Source organism: Alligator sinensis, unplaced genomic scaffold (assembly GCF_000455745.1).
Source record: "Alligator sinensis unplaced genomic scaffold, ASM45574v1 scaffold223_1, whole genome shotgun sequence".
Classification (NCBI taxonomy): Eukaryota; Metazoa; Chordata; order Crocodylia; family Alligatoridae; genus Alligator; species Alligator sinensis.
The window spans coordinates 2,611,575-2,632,261 of record NW_005841936.1 but is presented as its reverse complement, the minus strand read 5'-3'; the positions used below and the strand labels follow the sequence as shown (position 1 = coordinate 2,632,261).

Sequence of the window (20,687 nt, the reverse complement as noted above, 5' to 3'; positions counted from 1 at the left end):
GGGCTTCACGGCCACCCCTGAAGGACATCCTGCCACAGAGGGACAATGGAATTATGCAAAGGAAAATAAACCTATTGGAAAACACTAGCACAACATTCAAGGCCAGCAACGCAATGTAGGCATGTTCTGCAACTGTCTTCTTCTGTTATCTACTTACTGGAACATACCCTTCATCTTATCACATCCAATAACCAGTTCCCCCACCTCCAACACTCACCACAAGACAGTGCATAACTCTACATACTTCCAAATGGGGAAAATATTTTTTGTTTCCCCACATACATAAAATATATTACCCTGAAAGCACCTGGTTGACTGCTCTCAGAGCTTTTTTACTTTTGCACTTTAATTTTAATTTTGCATAATGTCATGTTTGTTTAATAAAGATTCTATTCATAGTGTTCAGTGTGATATCATACTGCTAGTAATAAAATAAATTAAAATTTCATATTGTTTCCATAAGAGATTGAACAATTAATAAAATCCCTACACATCATAACTCTCCACATTCATAAACCTAAAAGCCTCTCACCATGTTACATAGCTGTCAAGATATATGCATTAATCAGGTGTATGCATTATTCACAAGTTTGCCCTTACCTTAAAATAGGAACATAACACTGACTCTGTGCTCTTTTCCTTTTAGCTTTTTCTAGAAGCCACCTCCCTGGTTCAAAATGTTCAGCAAGTCTGTCCACCTCTTACTCCCACTCTCTATCAAGATTCTACTTTGCTTTCACAAAAGGTGAGCAAAACATAGCAAAGCAACTATCACGAGGCAGATACTACTCAGTCCCCAACCCTGAAATCAAGTAACATCGTCTACTTTTGGAATCTTCTAAATGTGCTTCCACAGTCATTCTGCAACTGCACAAGCTGGTGTCAAGCAGATCTTGTTTAACTATAGCCACACAAACAGAGTAAGCTGGATCTCCCAGAATGAAAAAAGAATAGAGCTTAGAACAAAACTTCTGTTTCCCATTTCAGAAGTCAGGCTAAAATTTCATTAGATTCTAACTTATGGATGTTTCCAAAACTGACCATACGAAGACTGAACAACTGTCCTTGGGGATCAGCCAGGTTTTCCAGCACGGAGAAATCTCTCTCCCTCTAAATGAATTCTGAGCTCTCATGTGGAGGGCAGTGATGAGTAGGTAGGTACCATGAATGGCTTCAAATCATTTGGGAATCCTAATCATGTATCCTGTATTGGTGGCTTTAAAGTTATTACAAACTCAAGATATATTTGGAGCAGGCTGTGTATTTAATCCTCTTGAGTATCATATCACTCAAGCACTTTCATGCATTCTACCTGAGGATTCTTAAAACTGGCACTAACTCATAACAACAAAATGGATGATGGGGTGAAATACATGGAAGATTAATTTAGCTCGATTCCCAATCCTGGAACTCCAGTGCTTTCTGGAATGTATTCCACAAGAAACATGAAAAACAACCCAGGATGCACAGAGGCTATGCGGGAGCTCTTCATCATGGAATATCCATCCACAATGCTAAGCATTTATTTTGAAATAAGGCAGTGCTGTGTAGATGCAATGATGCCAAACACAATAGGTTAACCAGAATGGCACAGCAGCATGGACGCACTGTTCACACAGCAGTTGTTCTGGATCATTCAGCATAGACACCCAAAGCAGTGACAACTTTCAGGTATAGACATATCCTTAAGTCCTGATCTGACAACCCACACAATGTTTACGATTAGGGAACTGAGAACGTGGAGAGTAGTGCCAAAATATTTATGTGATTTTAAGTTATGATAGGTGCAAAGGCTGCAGCATAGTCTAAAGACACAGCAGTTTTAAATACCATAAGCAGTCTAGCTATAGCAGTATGAAATGGGTTAATTTACTCTCAGCTGGGTAAATGCCCTGAGCTAGACTGGGTTACACTGAAGATTGAGGTGTGGACAGAATATAAAGTAGATAAGATAATTTAATATGCTCCTTGGAAAGGTTTAATTTATATTGTTAAAGGTTTTTTACCCCATTATGTAGGCACTTAGTAATTGTAAAAGTTAGTCATGGGAAAAGGAAATGGAAGATGGCAAAATGAAGAAATGGGAATGAGGAAAGGCAAGAGCCTAACAGACATACATAGTGATTGGTTCACTGGCAGGGCTAAAAGAGGGGTGATAAAAGTGGATTAGCAGCCAAGTGGTAATTGAGGAAGTAAGAAAAAGATTTGATACTGAATTAATAATGAGTCAGAAAGGTTCCCAGGCTGTGAAGTCCCTCAAAGACTAATGGGGTCTAGAAGGCTCTAACTTAAACCTCTGGACCATCAGTTGGAGCTGGTGCTAAGTGGTATGGACAAAGAAGCTCCCATTGTGCAAGTCTTTCTAAAGGCAAGGATCCTCCTTTTTCAGGGATGGAAAAGGCATAAAAGAACAAAACTATATATTTATTATTATTGGAATTTAAATTAGCTAACTTAGCTAACTTAACTTCATCAGCTCATTGAAACACCAGACAGTCATCTACTCCCTGAACTGTTTTAGGACTATCAGACTGTAAGGTGCTTCTCAAGCCCTGTGCCCTGTATTTGCAGACCACCATTACTCCAAACAGTCTTAAAAGGTGTCTACTGCAGATGCTCACCAATGCAATAAATCATCTTATGAAAACAATACCACCCTATAACTTGCCACAGTTGGAAAGCAAGAGAGACAAGGGCATTACCAATGTCCTTCCACTGCAATGACACAGAATTTATTGAATTAATATCTGATCACCTGATCCTAGAAGGAGGATATGGATGTTGTGCGGGCCGCCTCCCGATCCTGTCCATGTCGCCATGTGCGAGCCGGGAGCGATATGCGGACCCGTCTTTGCGCACGCGGGCTGTGGCCAGCAGCCCGGGCACGCAGGGTCAGAAGGGACCGTGCAGCGGCAAGGCACGCACGGGCTAGAATTAGTCACAGAGGCGTAGTGGTTGATTCAAAGATTATTTACTTACACCCAAGATGGTCGTGGTGTAGGCTGGACAGTTTCCAGGTTCAGCTCCGCTTAAATCCTCGTTGGAGGACTACGACAAATTCGGTTCTTGGGCCCCGGAGTTGTTAAGGCTCCGCGGGTTCGGCAATTTCTTTCCCACGGAGTTGTCGAAGCTCCGTGGGTTTGGTTTGGCTCTCTGGCCCCGGAGTTGTTAAGGCTCCATGGTTTCGGATCTTAAGTATATAGGATAGGGATACGTCTAGGATTGCGCTCAGCGACGGGGAGAGGCCAGAGGCTGTTTAGACCTCTGTTGCCTTCTTAAGAAATGCGTTGGGTTCGTAAGGATCCGCAGTGCTTAGAGATCTTCACACTCTCCCTCTCGGACTCTAATTGCTTTCTCTCCAACTTGGGCGGAAACCACCCAAGCTCTTTATACGGCTAGCAAGCCAATTGCTAGCCGCCACGTGTGCATAATTTAACACAAGCCAATAATGGGGCTCGAATTAAAATACAAATGGCAGGAACTCCTTTGCACCATGCATTTCTGAGATGCAAAAGAAATGCACCATGCAAAGAAAGCTATAAATTGGAGGGAAAATTCTCCGTTGCACCGGAGTTCTCCTCTGCAGTAGAAAACTCCACCATGCAAAGAAGCTGCAATTTGGCGGGAAAATAATTTAGCAGTGCCGAAGCACACACAAAACAAAAATCACAACATTGGGTTGTGACAGATGTAAGCAAAAGCATGGTATTCCTTAAAATCTGACCCAAGAAAAACATTCTTTCCCGCCTGCAACCTTGGTGATCTATTAGGCTTTCTTATTCCTTCTTGTGCAGTTCCACCCATTGCTCTACAGAGGTATCCACAGCAAAGCAACTTTTTGATTTTGGGTTTCCATGTCTACATATCTAGGGGCAACCCAAAAGATGAAATGCAAGAATAAGTGCTAATAAAGTGTGAGTTGTAAGATTATTTGAAGTCAGGCCTGTTTCAAACCTGCTGCATACACAAGCTGATTTACTGATTTAGCCATAGCTTGCTGGGTACACCATATAACAGAGGTGTCAAAAATTTGGCCTCTGAGCCAGATCCCGCTGTGCCGCCCATGGATCTTGAACTGACTCCATGCACTCCATGTGGCGTGTGGGGCCAGTTCCACTGCACAATCTACACAGTGCACGGGGCTAGTTCCAGTGCATGCACTACAAGGCATGGGGACTGGATCAGGCATGTGCATAACATGCAGCACATACGTTGCCCAGTGCCATGGTGCTCACAGCAGATCTGCCCTGCATACTGGATCCAGAGTTGGGGCCAGCACGTGGATCACTGGGCCACTCATCTGATCTATGGACCAACCCTGCACCAGTTACCTAGCCTGCTGGGCATGATGAGTTAGACACCCTTGCCACATAACATTAAATGATTTTGTCACTACATTTCCAAGGTATCTCACTCAAATGAAATAAACTAGAACATACTGATCATCTGTTCAACACCAAACAATGTAATTAGTGCTTTTTCCTAGAAGTTGTTTAAATAAATCTACAGGTGTTTTTCACACAATGCCCATTTGTATATCTACACAGTCTGGTAAACTTTAGTTAGAAGCCAAGCAAGTTTTCAATTTTTATGTAGTTAGTGCCTTAGTATCTCATTTTTTAAGTAGAATCTTAGTTAATAAATAGGTTTTTTTTTAATGAAACTATAATTTTATTTCCAGAGAAGTTGGCCATATTCCTAGAAAATTCTCTGCAAATACATATTTATGAAGCATTTTTTTGACACAGCCAGAATTTAATATAATAGCCTTTAGAAAATCTTAATATAAACTAAATTTTCTACCAGGTTTGATTTATATGTCTCTCTCCTGTTTCAGTATGGTCTTTTGTATAGCCTTTCTATTCCAATATGATTTCCTTTGTGTTGAAAAGCATGCTGCTTTAAGATTTAATTAAGATTTTTTTTAAAAGTAGTATGTAAATTACATGAAAGTGCATTTTGGCATGTCTTTTTCTTGGCTAGCATAAGATACATATCCAAAAGTCTCTTTCAATAATTTGGCATTCAACTATCCATTATGCTGTCTATAATGCTTTTCTAATTTTGTACTGTGACTGTTTGCTACATTAGAAAGATGTTTGAATTGCTATACTAATGATCTGTACTTACAATCCATTTGAATTCTGCCTCCAGCAAATATTTCAGAAGAAATCACCATATTCTACCTGACCAACTGTGTAATATTATACAATTGGGAAAATTTTCACTCAAGCTCAGCTAATGAACATTTTATGCTCTGAAGAGTAAGGATGAATAATCTCTGAAATTATTTTAGTGTAACAGCAGATGGGGCCTACGATAGTTTTTAATCAAACTAAGAATTTAATTTACAATATAGTTTACAACCATGAAATCCATAGGTCAGATGTATGCTGGGTAACTGAATTTTCCTTTACGTCATTTAAAAACATTTTGCACTTAATTTGACTGTCCCCTGGCTTTTATCATTTGAAGCAGTATAAAATAACAGAGCCTAATAGGTATTTTCCCAAGCACTCATCATTTTTACACACTTCTGTCGGATTTCCATTTACTCTTCCTTTTCTAAACACAGGTCCAGACTGTGTAAAGCTTTATCATTTGTGTTGAACCTTCTGCATGATGAACAGTTCACTATGTATATGGGACTACTCACAGTGTACAGTGCTAAGCATCTATGCAAATCTTGGCATTATAAGGAACTAAATGAGATGATCCTTCATTATTTTTAACTGGAGTTCTCCGATTTGTTTCTCTATATCTGTTTGGTTATGCCTCCTAACTGTCCTCAGTGTAGCCTGCTAGTATAATATTTATTTGTGTTAATAATTTCTATCAGAAAAGGCAAGTTAAATTGAATTCATCAGTCTTTATTTTTTATAAAGGAATACATTTCTTATAATCTTATTTCTTTACTATTTGTGCTTATGTATATGCCTATGCATGTGCACATACTCTTCATTCTAGCTTTTTGTGTTGAGAATCAAGGGGTGTTTATACCTGTGCTCTGGGAAAGGGTGGGGAGTGCTTTAATTAGAGCAGCTCCAAGATCTGTTCTAATTAAAGCGCATGAAACATCACGTATATTAGCATCCCCACACTGAAAAACAGCAACCCCCACCACCATTTTTCAGCATGGGGACACTGATGCATGTGACGCTGGAGTCTGCTGGAGCGCAGTAATTACCACACTCCAGCAGACTTGATTAATCAAGTCTTCTCCGACACACTGTGATCACAGCACATCAGAGCAGCCTCACTGTAAGTGTATAGGCACCCAAGAGTTTTACATGTAGGCCCACTCCTGCAACTAGCTTCACACAGGCAGATTCCTGTATCCCTACAGAGCTAAAGTAAACGTATTGGGCTCTGCATGGTCTCATGCATCTGCTCAGATGAATCGAGTTATCCAATCATGTCCTCAGACTGGGGACCATGTCATACAGGGCACTTAGTATGTGTTAAATCTGTGAAATGCTATGCAATGTTAAAATTAGAACATGTTCTGAAAAGATGCACAGTAATATTTTCTATGAACTCTAGCATGCACAGATCACAATCCATCACTAAAGGGTTACTAAACAGCTATTTTGGCATGCTGCACTGGAGCAACTTTTCCCCAAATTTCTAAAAGTGGCCAAAAGCAGCCCAGAGGAAAGCGCTAAGTGACCAATTGTCTTCCTGAGCATGAGAATTCCAATCCCTCCTAAACCTGGCATGGGATCTCTAACCCACCCTGGACCGACTGTCCGACCTGTAATTAGATATCCTGGGGCTTCCTGGAGATGACAGGTGGAGGAACTGAGTAAATCCTTGCCCTGGCTGCTCTAATCTATAGGCACTCTGTGCTTCAGCAGCGAGAGATCCTGCCCTGGTAAGGCACTACTTTGAGGACCATGTTGCTGCCATGGTGTCATGCTGGCCCACTTGCAGGAGGCACACATGATGCTGCATAAGATGTGGTGCTGCAGGCCTGCTGTCAGATGCTGCCTTGTGAGTGCCTTGCTGGGCACTACCGGTTTTGTTTGGACTGGCAGGAGCAGCTCATGCTCAGAACCTGGGACAAAGAGCAGTAGTAGTGAAACTTTAGAATGTTCCAGGGCACATTTATGGACCTTTGTGCCAAGCTGTCTCCCCTACTGCAGCACCATGACATTGGGCTTCCGTGGTCTGTCCATCAAGAGACACATGGCCTTGGTGATTTGGAAGTTGCCAAACACTGACAGCCTCTGTTTTATCATCAACCAGTTCAGTGTGGGGCAGACAACAAAAGTGGCTATGCAAGAAGTGTGCAATGCCATACTTGCGGAGCTGGGGCCTCATTTCACCTGGCTCAAAGTCCTATAGATAGTCTTCCCTCCATTCGAACAGATGGGCTTCCTATACAGCACAGGGCCATCAATGGGATCCATATACCCATTCTGTGCCTCCCTCACTGCGGCTCAGATTACATAAATCAGAAGGGGTTCCTTTCAATTATACCCTAGTGAGTCATGAATCACCGGGGGCACTTCACTAACAGTGTTGGGTGGTCAGGCCAGGTACACAATGCCCACATATTGAAGAACTTCAGTTTCCCAGAAATGATGGCACAGGGTGAGATTGCCCCTGGTACTCCCACCATGCATTTTGGTGGACTGATCATTCCCCCTTTGATATTGGGGACCCAACCTATCCCTTGCTCCCCTGGCTCGTGAAGTCATAAATTAGCTGGCTGGGTCCCAATCGAAGTAATTGGATAACTCTTGCCACAGAAGAGAAGGGCCACCCCTCCCATGGTGTTCAGCAGACCTCTTGCTCAGATATCTACTCCCTACTTAGCATCCAGCCACACAGGCAAATGCAAGGCTCCTGCTGGCTGAGGCAGCTGGCATATTTGGCATGTATGTGGCATGCCTGGCTCGCTTCCTCTTGCTTCCTCTAACCGTGTGGTGGCAGCTGCTGACCAGGGAAGGGTGGGGGAGGATGGGCGGGAAGCAGCCAGCCTTCAAGGTAGCCCACACTGACATGAGGCTGGTGGCATTGCTTCTGGTCAACTGGAGGAGGGTAGGTGACTACAGTCTTGCAATTCTAACTTAAACTTCCCTGGCACAGATTCTCTTCCACAGCAATAACCACCCTGGCCAAAAAGAACTTTCACAACTCTTGCAACAGACTGGAAGGATACATGGGCCTGGAGGGTTAATCCCTGGCCCTTTTCTGAGCTCCTCATCGGTTCCAGGAACTGGTGGTTCTAAGCCAGAGAAGTCTGCTAAACAATTTTTAACAGCTCCTCTGGCCAATCCTGCCAGTAGTGTCAGCTTGGTGTGCAGAGGGGTCCCCGAGCAACTCCAACATCTAATCTCACTGGTCCCCTGGATATTTTTATTTATGGACATCCTCTGAGTGGGAATGTCCTTTTGTGTTCTTTGGATGTCATCAGCACTAAAACTTCCTGAGCTCTCACGCACCAGAGAAAACTCCGAGGAGTGCAAAAGTAGAAGGAACCTTGCGTGTGTTTCTATAGTTAGCACATATAGTGCAGCAGTGCTGGACTCCCATGTATACTCTTACAGGTGTATTCTGCATTGGACAGAATACAATGTCCCCTCCTTTCTAGTAAATTCCAAAGGCTGGGGGCAATCTGTACTGATTGCCATCTCTGCACCTAGGTACTTCCCTGGGTCATGTGCCACCCCCAAACACTGATCACCCCACCGGTTACCCTTTCTTCCCTGGAGTTGCTGGATCTTACCAGAAATAAGTGTTGGGTTGTCAATGTCCACCTGTTTGATGAGGACCTCATCAAGGCTGTCTCCATTTGGGGCATCCTGGGCCTGGGTAGGGAACAAGTCCTCTGAAGAGGCATCCTCATGCACCTCAATACACTTGAGCACCTCAAGTCCTTGTAAAGCTGTGCCAGGGGCCCCTCAATAACCCCTGCCAATTCCCTCAGCACCCTGGGGTGGAGATCATCTGGACCTGCTGATTTGAACACATCCAGCCCCTCTAGAAGTTCCCTGACTAGGTCCTGACAGACCCTGGGCCTGGCTGCGCCTCTCTTGGGCCCATCCAGAATCCTGGTAGTAAGAAGAAGGAGTTGTGCTTTATATAAAAACGTGGTATGATTGCTAAGATCTCCAGTACGAAACTGAAGACAGGCCTGTTGAAAGACTCTGGGTTCAGGTCAGAGGGGAGAACAACAGTGGTGATGTCATGGTGGGGGTCTGCTATAGACCACAAGACCAGGAGAATGAGGTGGACAAGGCTTTCTTCAAACAGCTAGAGGAAGTTTCCAGATCACATGACCTGGTCTTCATGGGGAATTTTGATCACCCTGACTTCTGTAGTTAGGGTAATACAACAGTGCACAGGCAATCCAGGAAGTTTTTGAAGAGCATTAGGGACAACTTCCTGGTACAATTAGGGGCCATGCCCTTCTTGACCTGCTGCTCAGAAACAAGGAAGACTTGGTGGGGAACATAGAAGTGGATGGCAACTTGGGCAGCAGCAACCATGAGATGATTGAGTTCAGGATCCTGAGGAAAGGAAGGAAGGAAGGAAGCAGAGCAGTAGAGTAAATACCCTGGACTTCAGAAAAGCAGATTTCAACTGACTCAGAGAACTGATGGGCAGGATCACCTAGTAGGCCAATCTGAGGGTGAAGGGAGTCCAGGAAAGTTGATCGTATATTAAAAAAAACTTACTGAGAACACAAGAACAAACTATCCCGATGTGCAGGAAGACCAACAAGTATGGCAGAAAACCAGTTTGGCTCTTCAGTGAGTTAAAACACAAAAAGAAAGCTTACAAGAAGTGGAAACTTGGACAAATGACTAGGGAGGAGTATAAGAGTATTGCTCAGGCATGCAGGGATGAAATCAGGAACGCCAAAGCACAACTGGAGTTGCAGCTAACAAGGGACATGAAGGGTAACAAGAAGGATTTCTACAAGTATGTCAGCAACAAGAGGAAGGCCAGGGAAAGTGGGAGTCCATTACTAAATGGGGAGGCAACCTAGTGACAGATGATGTAGAAAACGATGAAGTGCTCAATGCCTTTTTTACCTCAGGCTTCACAGACAAGGTCAGTTCCTAGACTACAGCTCCTGGCAGCACAGTTTGGGGTGGAGGTGAGCAATAAACAGTGGTGAAAGAACAGGTTAGGGACTATTTAGTTAATAGTAAATAGTATCTGGCCAAGGGGCCAGATAGTAAATAGTATCCTGCCAAGGGGCCAGATATGATGCATCCGAGGGTGCTGAGGGAGTTGGCTGATGTGACGTCAGAGCTGCTGGCCATTATCTTTGAAAACTCATGGCAATTGGGAGAGGTCCCAGATGACTGAGAAAGGGCAAATATAGTGCCCATCTTTAAAACAGGGAAGAAGGAGTATCTAGGGAACTATAGGCAGGTAAGCCTCACCTCAGTCCCTGGAAAGATCATGGAGCAGGTCCTCAGCATCCATTTCTAAACGCTTGGAGGAGGTAGTGGTGATTACAAAAAGTCAACTCAGATTCACCAAAGGTAAATCATGCCCAGCCAATCTGATTGCCTTCTTATGACCAAAGGACTGGCTCTCTGGATGTGGGAGGAAAACTGTGGACATGATATACCTTGACTTCATACGGTTTTTGATATGGTTTCCCACAACATTCTCAGAAGAAAGCTACGGAAGTATGGGTTGGATGAACAGACTGCAAGATGGATAGAAAACTGGTTGGATCATCAGGCTAAGAAGGTTTAATCAATGGCTTGATGTCTAGTTGGCAGCCATTATCTAAGTGGAGTGGCCCAGGGATTAGTTCTGGGTCTGGTTTTGTTCAATATGTTCATTAACAACCTGGAAGATGGGAAGAAGTGCACCCTCAGCAAGTATGCAGATGACCCCAAGTTGCAGGGAGTAATAGATACACTGGAGGGTAGGGCTAGGATTCAGAGAGAACTGCACAAAACTGGAGGACTGGACCAAAAGAAATCTGCTGAGGTTCAATAAAGACAAGTGCAAAGTCCTGCACTTAGGAAGGAACTTTCCCATATTCAGGTGCAGGCTGGAGACCGGCTGGCTAAGCAGAAGCTCTGCAGAAAAGAACCCAGGGGTTTCAATGGACAATATGCTGAATATGTGCCAACAGTGTTCCCCTGTTGTCAAGAAGGCTAATGGCATACTGGGCTGCATTAGTAGGAGCGATGCCAGCAGTTCAAGGAAAGCGATTCTTCCCCTCTACTTGCCACTGGCAAGGCCACATCTGGAGTATTGTGTCCAATTTTGGGCCCCTCACTATGGAAAAGATATAGACAAATCAGAGAGAGTCCAGCAGAGAGCAATGAAAATGGTTAGTGGGCTGGGCCACATGACTTCTGACAAGAGGCTGAGGGAACTGCACGTATTTAGTCTGGATAAGAGAAGACTGAGGGGGGATTTACTAGCATCCTTCAACTATGTGAAGGGTGATTCCAAAGAGGATGGAGCTAGACTGTTCTCAGTGGTGGCAAATGACAGAAAAAAAGAAGCAATCATCTGAGGTTGCAGCAAGGAAAGTTTAAGTTAGATATTAAGAAAACTCTCTCACAAGGAGGGTAGTAAAGCATTGCAACAGGTTACCCAGAGAGGTTGTGGAATCTTTATCCTTGGAGGTTTTTAAGACCCGGCTAGACAAAGCTTTGGCTGGGATGATATCGTTGGGGATGGTCCTGCTCGAGACATTCTTTTTCAGGTCCAAGGAGGAGCTTGCTTTTCTCTTCAGACCTGAAGAAGAAAGCCTTGTATTTGAAGTTTGTCTAACATTATCCCAACTATGCAACTGCCCTAATAAAAGACATCACCCCAAAAAAATCTTTGCCTCAAATAATTTCTGGACCATCATAGTTAATATCATTAACATCACTCCAACACCAATATGGCAAAAATACCAATATATAGACCAGAAGAACTTTATTTTCTTTTCTCCCTACTATTAACATTGCAGTTTATATTTTAGTAAAGGTCCTCCCTGTGAAACAAAACTTCTATACTCAACCCTAGACATTACTAAATATGTATAAAAGGAATGTAATTAATATCAAGTAGCTACAAAAGGCTAGCATTAAAACCAAACAATGTTACATGTTTAAACAGGCATTTGTACATACTTTATTATTGAAACTGGGAGGCGGGATAGGCACAAGTGTAGGATGTCTCATCTAAAAAGAGGACATGATGAAGAACTGAACTGCATTTACTTCCACCATGTTTAGCATAAAGCAACTCAAATATTTCGTTTCTGGTATAAGGATTTATTTTCAAATTGCAAAATCAGCACTACTTTATGTGCAGCTGCAAATTGTTGGTCCTGTCATGAGAAAAAGAATGATATTCTTCACTTCCCTTGTTGTGATTATCAACAGTACTATTTTTCAGCTAATAACCATGATTACTGTTGACAGTGCTTCTTATTGTAGTTAGTTATATAAATACAGCTGCACACTTTTCCTTTTCTTGCTAAAACTGATTTAGACCTTTGTATTTCAGTTTGGGAAACAGGAAGTGTGCAGGATTCATATGAAATCTACTACATGTACTTGAAAGAGTTCAACAGCCTGACAGTGAAGATATGAGTATGAATATGACTTTCATTATTATGTTACAACAGATTCTGAATAGATTCCTGTAAACAGACAGGAAACTTTGGTTAATAAATTAACATCAGAGAAGGTAAAAGAAAAGAAAATTAAATCTTTATCCTGTAGTTTACCTATTCCTTAAGAAAGAAATTCAGTGCACCAGCATATAACCCAAGTAATCAGACTTTTATGCAGGTGACCTGCACAAGAGTTGAAGGAGAGGGGCAGGGAAGAAATTCACTACCCACTTCACTAGGTCTATTTGGAAGCATCCCTGTGGTAAGTGTTTCAGTTTCTCAGTTAGAATACCAAAGTAGCACCACCATGCTGCTAGCTCAGGGTATTAAGGTATGTATCTCATGACCCCTCCTTTTGATTGCCAATCACCACCTTGTTCCCTGGCCTACACAAGCATCTCTGCAATATGCCAGGAGTTCAGAGTCTCCCCTCCCTGATTATTAATTAGTGTCCCCATATCCCTGAAGTCACACCAGTGGGATGAAGTGCTAGATCCAAAAAAATAATTTAGGACAACTTTACACAGTAAACTTTCCATGTGCCTCCAAACTCTGCAGACTATCAGCCTGACCCAAAAGAAGCACAGCCATGTCTGCACAATGCCACAAGCACGGTAAGTAGCACAGGGCCAGGTTAACTGGCCATAACAGTGATGACCAGCCAGGTTTACACAGAACAGCCTGGCATGGCCAAGGGCACTGCTCATAGGCACACCAAATTTATTGTTTAGACATGGCTATAGGCAAGCAGGCAAAACTGATGTATTTAAACATTGATACACCATTGCAAATGCCTATATAGACAAAGTGCCTCTCTGTTTGACTGTAAAAGTTCCCTAGCCATCCCTTCCCTCAGCAAAGTGCTGACCCCAGAGAGACTCTTGCACAGAGTGAGTTTGACACCCCTTGACGATAGTGTGACATCTGTTCTTGTGTTTCCTTTTTCTGGCTCAAGGACTCTGGCACTCTTGTCTACAAGGTGCACAGCTTTAAGGGGAGGGGTAGAAAGTGCCTCTGCTCAGACTAATCTGTAACCTAGTGGTTAGACAAGTCTCTTGGGTGATGAAAAATACGGGTTTGATGCACTTGCTCAGACTGTACAAAGAACGGACCCCGACCCTCTTCTTTCCTGGTAAACGGAGCTCTAACCACTAGGCTATTACATTAAAAGTGTGCAGGGCCCACCCACTATCTCCTTTTCTGTCTGTTTGATCTCTGCTCAGTTTTTTGAAAGTATGATTGTAGATTCTTATTGTCAGTAGATTCTTATTATCAGGAGATTGTCAGGAACCTGCTTAGAGAGGGGCAGGTTTTAAGAAATAATTCCCTGTGCAGTGGTTCCATTTGCTAGCTTTAGCCAGCATGCAACTAATCTAAACTGCCATTTGGAGGCACCTAACTTTCCTCATGCACTATATATATTGGGAGCTTAAGCACCTACTCAAGGTTCAGGTACCAGATACACAAGAGTAACACATTGTAGTGCCTAATTTTTAGGTGCCCTGGTACTTTAATTATGTATTATTCTAAGTACCTTAATTATACAAAAATAATGATAATAAAAGGTAATTGTAATTGTTAGTTACAGCAGTTTTCCTCATATATAAAGCATGACATTTACAATCCCAGTTTCGTTTCACTTGTAAACAAAACAAATAATACTTGTATTCTGACACTTTTTACCTTTTGAAACCAAGCAAACTATATGGATTTGTCTCCAGTTCATGGAATGAATCATTTTAATATCTTGTTTTATTAAGACTTGAAGTACAGTTTGTTAGTACATCTATATATCAAAAGGAAGAACTAATAACAGGTTGTTCTTGCAAAAAACCCCAATACTTATAACTCAGCTGAAGCAGTGTATATCTGGAATAACTCCATTTACCTATGACATGCAGCTGAGATCTCCATCAGGTTAAGTAACTGATCATCTGATCAGTGATCCCGTTTCTTTGACAAATTCTGTTTCTCTGAAAAGTCTAAACATTTATTTTTGCCTTGAAGGTTCCACTACAGCCCCTTGATGTCGAATGGAAAATACTTTGCAAAAGATCTACATTGTTTAGTATAGTCTTATGATTGAAGTGATGCTCAAAAAAAATGGAGTTTGTATTTTGACATTGATACAGAGAATGGATAATATAAAGTAAAATCCAAAAATTGTGAACATAAAAGTCCCCCAAACTATCATATCTCCCAAAAAACAATTATTGAGTTTGGAGTCATACAGTTTTGATTTTAGAAGAAGGAGAAAAGGTATAAGCTCTGGCGAGATTTCTACCTATTTGGTTTGTTTTGGAATTCTTGTGCCAGGGGACCTTAATAAGTGAATGTAAGCAAAAATAACTTTTTCATATATAATTTGCTGTTCAGAAAAGTCAAAATGGACTAAAGACAGAATATGCTGGTGATCTGATTTTGAATGGGAGCTGCCTGTGCAGGTAGAGAAGAAACAAATACAACTAAACTAGGTATTCCTGTGGGTCAACTTTTTTTTTCTAAACTAAGCTGCCCAATGTGTATCCCAAATGCAACTTATGAAATATTAGGATTTGACCAAAAGTTGCATACTCTTATATTGAAAAAGTTAATGACAAAAGTAGTCAGAGGAAGATTTATTGCAGTGCATTATTTACCAGTGCAGCCTGCAGGGCCACATTTAAGCAAATCTATTCTCAACTAAATTGATCCAAGTCTTATAGCTTTTCTACGTGGTGTCTCTTAGGAAAGTTAAGCCCAATTAAAAAAAAAACATGAATCAAAAGAACATTTAGTTAAACTACATTAAAACCCTGTGTGTCTGCTCCAACTCAGACAAGGAGTATCCTTGCTTACTTAATGGCAGCTGATGCATAGGTCATTACGGCCAGGTACAGACATTACACTTTTACTGGTATAAGCGATAGGAAACTGGTTTACACCCATAACAGAAAAGAAGTTCAGCACACAGACTGATTTAAAAAATGGAGGAACCCAATCTAAGATTTGCCCTCTCCTCCCTAGGGCGAATGTTTTTTCTGTTTGTTACCAATCTAAACTGTGCCATTTACAGAAAACTGTGCAACTTAGATTGATTCTGCTTTGGGCTTTTTGAAGATCTATACTTAGCCTAATAGTTTAACTAAAGCACTTAAATTTTAGACCTTTTGTTAATTCAGTTTTTCCTTTCTTAGTGTCCCTGGGTAAGCAATCCTATAGAGACATTTTATAAATTAATTTGACTGATTAGCAGTATTGCTACTTTAGGTCATTTAATGACCAAATACATCACTTACAGAATATGCATATGGCAAGACAACATTTCATCAGAATATTCTTACCTCCACGATCCCGTGCTGCTAAATTTTGTCCCTTCTTCAATGTGATGTCCAACTGGTACATTCCTGGATTAGCTGACAGGAGATCTGCATTGCTGGACCCAACTGCATTTGTTCTCTGAAAAAAATCCCAAAATAAAACTTATAACTGCATGGTTCACAAAACACTATTAGCAAATTCATAGAAAAGTACTAATTATAACCCAAGTCATTCAGCACAAATTGCAAGTTGGCAAGGGGATCTAAGAGACTAGATGTCAGAAGGGAAATGGTTGTACTCATTGGGGCACTTGTATACGTGATGCCATTACCATGTACACGTGACCTCATGGAGACCCCAGCCACAGCAGTATTGTGAAAGCTCAAGGCTGGGGTTGCCATGGAGACCAGCCCCAGCTGGTCTCCATGGCAAACTGTGGAGTTTGCCACAGTGCTGGCAAACTGTGCAGTAGACCAGGGCAGGGGGCTGCTCCAGAGCCACTAGGATCTTGCAATGGGGGCAGCTTGCTCCGGAGCCAGGGCAGAGCCATGATCTGTAGCCTGAATGCTCCAGGCAGAGGTGTGCAAACAGGGGATCGCAGCTCTGCCCCAGCTCCTTGCAGCGGTGACAGCCTGATCCAGAGCAGGGGCAGAGCTGCAGCCCCCTGCCTGCATGCCCCTGCCCGGTTGTGCAGGCTACAGATCGCAGCTCTGCCCTGACTCTGGAGCAAGCTGCCTCCATTGCAAGATCCCAGAAGCTCTAGAGCAGTCCCTAAAACAGGGAGCCCCCTTTGTACACTCCCCTTCTGGGCACTGATATAACAAAAGCCCCTTCTTGCCTACACCCCCCCTCCTTTTGTGCATTTCTTTTTGTTTTTAAGTACTGGCAGAGATCTAGCACACTCATTGAATGGGTGTGGCAAGGCTCAGAGCAATCCAGAAAGCTGAAATGGCTTTCTGTAGGAGAAACCTACAAACTACATTTACATATCAATTGAGCTGTGTCACTAAAGAAAACAAAAGAACTAAAATATTGACTTCAAAGCAAATCCTATAAGAGACAAGAAAAGCCAAGGTGCATTGAAAGCATGACTCTAAATATATCCTGGTGAATACATTCCCCCTTTGATTAAGACCTGTTTCCCAAAGCAAACTTCCCATACCTGTCTAAAGTTTTATGCTAAATCAGTCTAGATGACAGCCTCTAACCTAACTCACTGTCCCCAGTGGCCTTTGATCCTCACTACCTCACAATGAATTTTCATATTTTGTTCACAGTGCATTTTTATATTTCACGTCTCATCTTTGTCCTGGCATTCTGTATTTTATGTTTTATACCTTTTAACAAATGTATTTTTCTTTAGAGTCATACCTTGTATTACAAGAACTATTATTATAAGAATACATTGGAATTGTAATCACTGGAATTGTATTGCTGTATTGGGCTGGTCCCCCTGAGTGAATGCGAGTATGTATGAATCAGTAGATAATTGAATGACAAAGCAAGAGCATCTGGCTGTTAATTGACAATAGCCTAGCCACAGGAATTTACCATTACAAAACTCTACTCTACAAGCCATTTTAAGCTAATCAAGCCACCTGAAACCTGCAAGGACACAGCCACTGAGTCAATCAAATCAAGGGTGGGCTCCCAAAACTGCACCATTGGGCGGAACCCCCAGTGACTGTGACTAACAGCTGTTATGCACTACTCGAGACCCACGTGGGATAGCGACCTCTGGATTGCGCTGCCAAGATAATGCTGGGGGATCACACAAGTCTGCCAGAGAAGGGATAAAAGGCAGTGAACTGTGACCCTCAGTGGTGCCCTCTCATTCAGCACCCGAACTACCAAGACAGAAGGACAAGCAGGTGACCCCCTCCTGGAGAAGACATTGCCCTGAAGGAAGCTGACCATCAACAGCAGATCTGCAGGGCCTCAGAGAGGTACATATACTAACACCAATGCTCTCACAATCACTACAGCAACTACTATACTACATGGGTTTGAATAAGTGAATGCATGTGTGCGCGTGTGTATGCTAAGGTGACCACTACCCATCATACCCCCCCAGAATTCACATTTATAATGTTATTAAAACTTCACATCCTAATAAACTAGAATTTATAATGATCCTGTGAGTTGGTCCTTTGTAGCCAACAATCCCTGCTCTGCTCTGCCTGCACTCTGCCAGCATGGCTGGGGCTGGTCTCCATGGCAACCCCAGCCTTGAGCTTTCACAACGCTGCTGCTGTGCTGGGGTCTCCATGGAGACCGCCTCAGCCATGTGGGCAGGGGCTGCTGGGAACTGGAGTCCGGCTGGCGGCTGGAGCAGCCATTTTGCCCAACACTGATGTAGAGTACAACTTCACAGAAAGAACACAGTCATTTTCGAGGTAGAGTCCCTATTTTTTATAGCTTTTGCAAATCCCTTTAATTTATAACTATTTAATGCTGATATTGTCATATCAGATAAAAGTAAAGCATATGGGACAGAAATTGAACTTCACTTAGTCTAGGGAGTCCCTTTACTGAAGCAAATGAAGATGCACTGGTGTGAAATGAGAAGTGTTAAAAGGAGCAGCTTTCCAGGCACACACAATATTAGTGCTTTTAGCAAAATGTAAGGTGTAGCTTTTGACCTGAAAATCCCTTAAGGACCCACCATTATCTCCACTATCCAGTGGAAGAGATCTCTTATATCACTGAGAGTACTTCAGCTTTAGAACTTATTTCCCATAACTTGACCTCAAACTTTTCTAGGCTTCATTCTCACTAACATTTCTTTATCTTGTTGAGTAGCCTACTGTGCATATTGCACAGCCATATGGATGTGTATGCTGCATGGGTAATAGAATCACAAACTGTGCATGAGCATCAAACATGCCACTTAACAGAAAACAGTCATTTGGTCATATAAAGTGACACAGAATCCTACTTCATGTGGATACAAGCTTAATATACTAATTTAATTAATGAATATAGTGGTGATGCATAGGGCATGCACAGGGGTGCACGTGCACCCCTGAGAGTGCTGGAACACCCCTAGACTAGCCATGCTCGCTGCTTAGATGACGGGCAGGGGGGGCAAGCAGGAGCATCAGTCCCTACCCCTCACTGGAGGGGCACGTGCCCCCCCGACTAAGGCGTCACCAGTCGCCCATGAATGAGTATATTTATATTTTATTTCACAGTTATTAAACTAACATGAGTAAATGTAATCAGCTTATGCAATGAATATTTTATCACATGATTTTTGGGCCCTGGCAACAAATGTACCTGCAAGTTACGAGCATGACAGAAAGGAACACAAATAGAATTCAATTCTCCATTCCTTCAAAAACCTTCTGAATTATAATATTCCCTCCTTTAGTTTTACTTAAGGTAATAATAAAAGAAAAATACTAAAATAAATGTTGACTAAGAAATTTATCATAAGCAAGACAGTCTTGTAGCCATAATCCAGAGACCTTAATACTAGCTTTTATCTTATATTTGCTACAGGCACAAAGCTGACCAAAGCACACAGTGACATTCTCTTATCTTGACAACAATGTGTTCATGTTTAGTATATTCCAATCACATGATTCAGATAGACTATTATATTTTTTTCCTTTGGTTCACACAGCTGTTCTGCTACGCGTCTTCCCTTTAGATATACAACTGATTTTGTGATTCCTGAGTCCTACCACTTCAGAGGCAGAATGCAACTGTTCACTCTTTACTTTTGTGATCAGTTTTCACTCATCTGTATAAGCTGATATTTGCCATTATAGGGAGAAGAGAGAAGAGCTATATTTTTAAAATAAAAGTATTTAATGCTGAGTAGCTGTTCCATGCAAGAGGAGCAGCTCAGTGCTTGCACACTGGCTCTGTCCTTATCTACCCATGATGACCATATGACATGATACTTAAATGATCCTGACATAAAATGTTCCAAAACAACAAGAGTAATTTAAAAATACAACAAACCATTTCCTGCCCACTATCTTATTTTTCACTTTCAGGGAGTATATGAAACAGAGGATATACCATCTGCTCTAGCATTTAACTCTTCCTTGACTTCTTTCCTGCCTGTGCCCCATCACTTAGATGTTTTTAGAATGGTTTCTTTTATGCATCTCCAGAGAAGTATTTCCTGTTTGTTTCTATTCGTTTTCTTTGGGGGGGAGGGAGGGGAGAAAAGTGCAAGATAAGTGGGATGGAAAGCGTGCGGGCCGAGAGCGATCCGGGGCCCTTTTGTGCACCGCGGGCTGTGGCCAGCAGCCCGGACACGCTGGGTCGGAGAAAGCAGGCGACACGCTAGAATTAGGCACGGACGCGTAATGGTTGATTCAAGATTGTTTACTTACACCGTAGATGGTCGCGGTGTAGGCTGGACAGTTTCCCAGGTACAGCTCCGCTTAAATCCTCATTTGAGGACTCGGACAAAAACTCTCACTCACACGGAGTTGTCGAGGCTCCGTGGATCCTTTTTTTGCGCGCAGGGAGAGGGATACGTCGAGGATTGCGCTCGGCGACAGGGAGAAGCTAGAGGCTGATCAGACCTCTGTTGCCTTCTTGAAATACGCTGGGTCCAATAGGCTCCGCAGCGCTTAGAGATCTTCACAAGACGTGAAGTCTCCTCCTCCTGATGTTCGTGCAGTCCTCCAACTTGGGCGGAAACCACTCAAGCTTTTTATACAGCTAGTAAGCCAATCACTAGCCGCCACGTGGGAATAATTTAGAAACAGCCAATAGTGGGGCACAAATTTAAATACAAATGGCGGGAACTCCTTGCAACGTGCAT

The 20,687-nt window shown here is 42.5% G+C and overlaps 1 protein-coding gene across 1 annotated transcript in view; it reads right to left on the bottom strand.

Annotated features, from left to right (window-relative positions):
• MCTP1 (multiple C2 and transmembrane domain containing 1) overlaps nucleotides 1-20,687 on the bottom strand; it is a 365,001-nt gene that overhangs the window by 297,774 nt on the left and 46,540 nt on the right. Inside the window, exon 2 of the mRNA XM_025199103.1 lies at nucleotides 15,922-16,036. Coding sequence (XP_025054888.1) covers nucleotides 15,922-16,036 — 115 coding nt within the window. The remainder of the gene's footprint in view (nucleotides 1-15,921; nucleotides 16,037-20,687) is intronic.